The sequence below is a fragment of the Limulus polyphemus genome, unplaced genomic scaffold (assembly GCF_000517525.1).
Source record: "Limulus polyphemus unplaced genomic scaffold, Limulus_polyphemus-2.1.2 Scaffold626, whole genome shotgun sequence".
NCBI classification, from domain to species: Eukaryota; Metazoa; Arthropoda; class Merostomata; order Xiphosura; family Limulidae; genus Limulus; species Limulus polyphemus.
This window is the reverse complement of record NW_013666236.1, coordinates 281,581-289,505: the sequence shown is the minus strand read 5'-3', so window position 1 is coordinate 289,505 and position 7,925 is coordinate 281,581. Positions and strand designations below refer to the sequence as shown.

At 30.3% G+C, this 7,925-nt stretch overlaps 1 protein-coding gene across 1 annotated transcript in view; it reads right to left on the bottom strand.

Moving 5' to 3' along the window:
• Window positions 1-7,925, bottom strand: part of LOC106459552 (low-density lipoprotein receptor-related protein 2-like) — a 248,405-nt gene that overhangs the window by 45,400 nt on the left and 195,080 nt on the right. Inside the window, exons 53-57 of the mRNA XM_022386057.1 lie at window positions 6,375-6,647; window positions 1,956-2,465; window positions 1,368-1,626; window positions 859-987; window positions 433-609 (exon numbers count right to left, since the gene is read on the bottom strand). Coding sequence (XP_022241765.1) covers window positions 433-609; window positions 859-987; window positions 1,368-1,626; window positions 1,956-2,465; window positions 6,375-6,647 — 1,348 coding nt within the window. The remainder of the gene's footprint in view (window positions 1-432; window positions 610-858; window positions 988-1,367; window positions 1,627-1,955; window positions 2,466-6,374; window positions 6,648-7,925) is intronic.

The following is a 7,925-nucleotide window of genomic DNA, read 5'->3' as shown; positions in this document are numbered from 1 at the left end:
AAATAGTAGCCAACTAACGTACGTACGTAACTAATTACTTGTAACTTACTTCGTAATAGTTTAGTGCTATAACGTATTATACGATATATATCTATATAGTAAAAAATTAACTTTTGTAACCAAGCTGGCCAAATGCACATTTACATTCTTTTGAAGTAACACTACCAGTAGGAAGATTGTTATTATAATAATAGAGACTGGACTTACTCAATACATCAGTTTTATATGTAATACCAGCATCTGTCTTATAATTAAAAATCAATTTATGAGTATGACCTATTATATCTGACCTACAGCTGATATTCTAAATGTACTTTATGTATAATTCTGTCCTTCAAAAGTTCATGACTAGTATAAGCATATGCATTACCAACAGAATCTGAATTTAATATGAATGAAATTTGGTAACATAAACACAAATATCTTCCTTACTCAATATGATCCAAATGAGCATCTGCCCAGAATATTTTGTTACTGAAGTAGTCAATAGTAAGAGCATTTGGCCAAACAAGTTTGTCTTCGAAGGTTATTAGTCGGGAGAAGTTGGAACCATCCAGCCCGATTCGTCCAATATAAGAATGATGGCCCCAGTCTGTCATGTAAATGTACCTAAAAGTATAAAAAGATAACTTCCTGCATGTTTCCATCTTTTAATTGCAAATTTATATATTTATATATTTTTGTTTTCAACTATGAAGCACTGAATTGTTACTATAAGTAATTTTTGTATTTCAAGATGTATTTTTCATTATTAAGCATTTCAACCAATATTCAGGACTCACAATGAAAATAAAATTAAAACAACTACCAAAGAACAAATTTAAAAATGTAATTAATAAAATTACTTAAACATTTTACCCTATGCCTGGATGCACAGCTAAGGCTCTTGGGTCAGAAATGCCTCTCCCTAGTAAAGTTTTTCGATTAGTTCCATCAAGCTCAGCCACATACAGATGCTTGGAAATTCTATCCAACCAATATATTTTTCTGTAACCAAATAACAGTGAATTCTCTTTACTTTTGACAATATTTAATATTTTCATAGCTTTCAAAGCATCTAAAAATAAATAAAAGGTTCAGAGATAAACATGATTAATACAATCTTGCACTATGTTCATGGAAGTAGTACTAATAATAATGATGAAGAATACCTTATGAATTATTTTTTTATTTACCAAATCTCCTTTTAAACAAAGTGGATAGCATGATTATAAAAGTAAGAGAATTGGGGAAAAAAATAAAGACACATTTTTCAGTGATATATAATTTCATTAGAACCAATATTTTAAATGGCAACTGTTTCAATTCCAATAATATATTACCTTATTCATTTGTTACAATATCTTACAAAGCATTTAAGTTCTTACCTTCCAATCCAGTCCACAGCAAGTCCTTCCAATCCTTTAGCATTACGGTGTATGATTATCTGTTCATTGGTGCCATTAATAAACATTCGACCAATACTTTTATTGCCAACATCACAGTAATACAGCCTTTCTTCCTGATAGTCAAAATCAAGAGCTACTACATTACGTAGGTTCATTTTGATCAGGTTGTACTGGGAGTTATCAATGCTCAAATTGCGAAGATAGTAGCGATTACTGAAGATAATCCATGGGGTGATATCTAATATTAAGGCATAAAAGCTTTATAAGGAAAAACATTACTTACACAGAACATTAACTATACTCATTGTAAAGTTGATTTTTAGTTTTGCACTAGGTAGCTTGCTTTGGTTGGAAGTTAATATTAATTAATACGATTCTGACAAATCATTGTCATCCATAACCTAAGCATTTTTTTAGATTATTTTAAAAAATGCATTCTTTAGTCAGGCACTAATATGTTTAACAATAAAGTTATTTTTTCAAGATCAATTAAGCATTATCATTACTTTGACCTGTAACAAAAGTATTCAAATACAAATATCTTTTTACACAAATAGCTTAACTTACCATCTTTTCGTTTACATTTGTGAAAGTCTAATTCACGTTCATAGTAAGTGTCATTGCATTTGCAGTAGTAGGACCCTGGTGTATTGAAACAATACTGGGAACAAATGCCACCTTTTTCAGTGCATTCATTGATGTCTCTACATGCTTTGCTATCATCCATTAGCTGGTAGCCTTCATTACATTCACAGTAGAATCCAGTCAGAGTGTTCACACATTTGTGTTCACACTGATTTGTTTCAACTTTTGCACATTCATCAGTGTTACAATGAGAAGATTCATCTGACCCATCATCACAGTCTTCCTGTTTATTGCACACTCGTTCGTAGTCAATGCACATTCCACTATTACACAGGAACTGTGCTCCAGAACAGGTTGGAGCTTCTGTGGAGCAGTCATCAACCAACTCATCACTTCCATCTCCACAATCATCCTCACCATCACACTTGTAAGTCATACGGATGCACTTGGCATTACGACAAGAGAATTCTTCTGGAGAGCAGGTCGGGAAAGCTGAAAGAAAATTTATTTAAATTCATATCATTATTACATAAGTTCACTTGTTAAAGAACAATATTATAATAAAACAGTTTTAAATAGTTTTTATGTATGATATTTTTACTAGTTAAAATTTATAGAGCATCAAGACAAAGTCCGTTCCTGTTATAAACTGCAACACATTCTAAAACATGTGTACTTGAAGATAAAGAGCACGTAGTTAGTTAAATTTAAGATACAGAATTGTCATGCAATCTAATTTACATAAGTATGTGATGAGATAATGGAAATTCTAGTATGATTTTGTACAATGACTAAAATTTAGTAGCATGGTAACATGAGAGCAAGCAATTTTACAAAGGAAGCAGTAAGAATTATGTAACAGTTTATAATTATTGATTTAATCACATTTACATTCAGTTGTTGTGAAGAATCTGGTGCTAATTACCTCAGCAATTCTGGTGTTAAAATTGACTGCATGTATCATAGGAAAAAAACAACAATAGTGTAATTGTGAAGAAATGACCTAGAATATTGTCAGGTGAAATCTCGTTTTCTTTACTTACACTGTAGCCGAGTTAATGCATTATGCTTACTTAAACAAACATAAAACTAATCACAAAGGTTTCATCATTATTAACCTTTTTGCTGCATTGTTCAGATATATCCAAGTAAACATTTATACCCACTGACTGCAAAATTTTTTTTACTTCATGGCTACCAGAAAAAGTCTCCCTCTACTGCGAGATGCGGGAATATCCCCCTGTACTTGAAACAATTGCCAAACCTGTGTGCATGCTGCAATCTGTGTTCTATGCCATGAAACCTGGATGTTTATATGCCTCATTACAAAATTGCCAACTTTGCCAGAACACATAGAATCTATATAAAGACAGCCTCTTTATATCTCGGATATTGTTATCTAAATACTTTGTTTTATATTTTATAACGATTTTGGCCTCTTATTGACTTAGTTTTGCCTATATTTATGCAAATTACTGGAGAACACTTTTCTTCTAATTTTCGTCAATTGTTTGTTTAAATTATTATTTTTCACTAACCAATACAGTTTTCAAGGAATATTACTGTCAGATATAGAAAATACAGTTTCTTTCAATATTGAAAAAGTAATACAAAGGGTCAAATTAATATTTTTATTTACTTTTTGGGAATCAGCCTGAAAATTAATTGTGTAGTGAAAGAGTTAATCACACTGAAGAAATAATAAGTTCAAACCATTCACTTAGAATGGAGATCATCAATAAACTCAAAAAAATAACATAAAAAACTTTATGAAGATATATTCATACTTCCATATTTAAGAACAAATTACTGAACTATGCAAACAGTAATGTGATGACTTGTAATGAATTATTTTAGGTATGGCTAATCTAATATTTTTGTATGAGTTTACTGTTTTTTTACAGGAATGATATTTGTATGCAAGGTGAGAAATCTTAAGGTCAGGGTTGTAGCTAGGACAATTTGAGGAGTGAGTTGTAAAAACCAGTCTAGCCCATAGATGCACATGCCTGTGGCTGCTGCCATCCGTCCCCCCCCCCCACCTTGGCCGGGCGAAAAAAAAAAAAGATTATTATTTTCATGTTTATAATTTTAACAACTTTGAAAATTTGTAATTCCTTCAGAACATCCCATAAAACACTCCACATAAGCAATCACTAGGCAAACATGTTATAAGGTGAACAAATTTTACTCTAGGCTGAGTTTTATTTTCCTGATTAATCTATCTTTAATAGCAGGTAAATGATACAAATTAGTCACAATGAGATTCAAAAAAAGTTTTTATGCAAGAAACATATTTATATACTTTTATATTTTAGATAACCATAAAATTTTGAAAACATTTTGACCCACCACATAAGCTTTCACTGGAAAGAAAATAAGCTTTGTATGATATCCACTGTGGATTATATTGTCTGATGTGTCATGCTAATTGTAAGTGAATTAGTGTGGTGTGGGCTGTTTGTTCAGTTTCATATGCATGTTTCTTCCTGTGAACTTTTCTTAAAGTATTTTAGGGTAAAGGTTATTTGTTTCATGACTTTTCACGAAAAGTCTTTGTTTCTAACATGCTAATTGTGAAGTAAACTGTACTGTGACATTGACAAAGAAATCTTTCATGCTTATGGTGAATTTTTTCAGTGATATTTAGTGACAGGTGGCAGTAGTGTTGGTGAGCAGAATAAGTTCTGGGTAACCCCACCCACCGCTGTTCACCGTAACTACAACCCTGTTTATGGTGCATATCAATCACTTTTTTTTTATTTCCTCAGGTCAAGACCTTCTGTACACCAAATAAGTGTTCTACTAACTTTTTCTACACTTTTCTAACAACTCAAACTACCACAAATGAAGATTTACATCACCTAGCACTTAATCAAATTTTCTATTGTTAAATTTATCAATTCTATATTCTATTACACCCATAAAATCCAACTAATGCTACAAGTAATAACAAATATTCAATTCATACTATGAGACTTATCAATTCTTTATTCTGTCAGACTCATCAAATCTATATATTAAAAGACTTACCTTAGATACCAATTACAATAAAAAAAAAAGTCTTGTAAAATAGCAACTTCTACTTTTATTTTGTTAAGGTTTTGTTTACTGTTCATTTATCATTTAGTTCAACTATGAATTTTTAGTTGTATTAAGTGCTAACTCACCTTCTAGCCAGAGCACATTGAATTTGAGTATGTTTGTATTGTTATGATAGCAAAAGTCACGTGATGCTGGTAACACGTGGTGAGTTTCTCGAATGATCATGAATTTGCTAGTGCATTCGGGATGCCCTCTTTTTTAGTGTATAAGCCTGGCAAATAAAGCCAGTGAGAGATAGATATGCAAATAGATTGAAGAGATAGATAATTGAGTCAAGCAAACAGTAGGCACTGTAAGTAAAGTGTGTGAATCACTGTGATTTATAGCGTGTTATAAAGGTTGTTAAGTTTAAAGTGACTGTGGAAATTCTGTGTATTACAAAGTTGTATTGAGAAAGAATAAACTAGTTTTAATTAAGAAAGGACTTGTATCACTGAAGTTCCTCGGAAAGAATTTATACCGAAACTTAACAAACAACCAGATACGTAACAGTATCATTAAACTGACATAAGCTTCCCTAGTGGTGACGTACATATATTAATGTTGTGAAAGATTATATAAATTAGCTAGTCATATGAGACGTAACTTTGTGGTTTAACCATCTCTGCATTGATTTTAAATACATTAGTTAACAAGATATAGATAGAACAAATTATTGCTGATCATTACTTGATATTGTTATTGCTCTTGAAGTAGTTTAATTTTAGAATTTGTGTTTTTCAGAATTAGTTTTTTTTTTTTCTTCTGGTTCTTTTTCCTAATTTCGTTCTTTCTATATTTATTGAAATTAATAACATTAATATTTATGTTGTATTGTTTATTAACTTTGTATCAAGTCCTAACCAGGCACACTGTTTTTATTTTCATTTTGGGTTTTGTAAGTGATAAAATTTGTATTCCAATTGTTTGAAAGTTTTATTTTGAATTCCTGTTATTGTTAAAATTTAATAACTTGTTTTTGGTTTTGCCCTAGTTGTAGCAGCATTTTGTTTTAGTTCATAGACTGTAATGGACTATATTTTCATGTTAATTTTTACTCTAATGCACCAATAGATATTTTTATTTTTACTCTAACGCACCAATAAATGTTAATTTTTTAACATTTATTTAACACAGTATTGCATATATTTACAATTAATTTTATCCTAAACTGAGACTATATCCTGAAGAATAGGTTTAAGAGAGAGGGCTTTTGAAGGTTGAATGGAATGAGTACAAACACTTAATATATTACCCAACCTTTAATTAAACTGCATATATAAATCTTCAATGTTTAAGATAAATTGCAATACATACTGCAGTTTTTAGGTTCATCAGATGCATCACCACAATCGTTGTCATGGTCACAGACCCAATCTTTATTTATACAACGAAAGTTTTTGCATTGAAACTGATCTTCATCACAGGGTTCAGGTGTGGCACAACCGTGGAGTGTTGTGTTCTCATCAGCTCCATCCACACAGTCAGGATCTCCATCACAGATCCATCGTTTTGGGATACACACAGCACGGCCCCATTGTTTATTCTGTGTGCATGTAAACTCTCTTTCAGGATCACACTTACGTGTATCTGAAACAAACAATAAATTACAAAGTTCCTTTTCCATACTAATTCATCATCTATAATGAACAATAAATAAATAACCAAAATTTAGAAATGGGATTCCAAAGTTTAAACTTCCCATAAAAAATCACTTTTTGTTATAAAAAAATTCTACAAACACTTCAGACAGAAAAAAATAAATACTTTGTTATAAATATCAATAGAGAAACATACACCATAAGGTTCATTATATACAGATCATTTTTTCAATCACACTGTAATGTTATTATGAATTCTACATAATTATCAATTTTACACTTTAAAAGCACAGATAAAATGCCTTGTTTGGTTTTCATAAATGTAGAACTTTTAGATGTTATCAAAAAGATAGCACCAAGTAACCGTGTAACTATAATTCAAATTCATAAAGCTTCCAGTAACACTTTCTATGAGCATTATCCTACTCTTCATAAAATGAGATACAAATTATAAAGCTTTGTCTTGGAAAAAAATATTATAAAATTTTGGCATTAAATTTGTTTTCACATGCTTAAATGTGATTGCATCACAGAGCTGTTTTTTCAGTATGGGGGTTGGAGTGTCACCAGCTTTAATTCTAAAGTGTTAACAGTGTCTTATCAATAAAGGAAAGTTGAGAACAATTTTAATCTTAAAAAACAATCAAACAAATGAGTTTAGTTTTTAAGCAATTTTTTAGTCACAAGTTGAACATACATGACAAATTAAAGGAGGTGCTAATATACTTTACACACAAAACATTATTTAATACACTTTAATATGTATATTAAAAGTAGATTTCTTTGGTAGTATCCACACTTTTCTGTTCAACTTTCACTTTCCTAGTATAAAACATCCTATCTTCAGCAAAAAGAATAATAATAATAATAAAGAACCAAAAATTAAAACTATTGGTCAACATATATGTGAATGTTGCGCATAGTATATATAATGTAAATAAATATGCTAAAGTATGGTCCATTAGTTGGTAATATTTGTGAAGTTACATTACAGTTAACTATGGGCTGTGTTTAAAGTTACTAACTGAAATATAATTTACAACTGGTTCACACTGTTACATATTAGAATTTCAAATAGCCTGAAATTGAGTTAACTGATCAATGAAATTTAGTAGTTAAATTGTACTTTGGATTTAGTATTTAAATAAATGTCGATATATAATCAGTTAATAATATTTGTCAACAAGACTGATACACGGTTTTCTTTTTTAACATAAACACGTTTTAATATACACACAATAGTACAATTTACAATAACAATTATTAC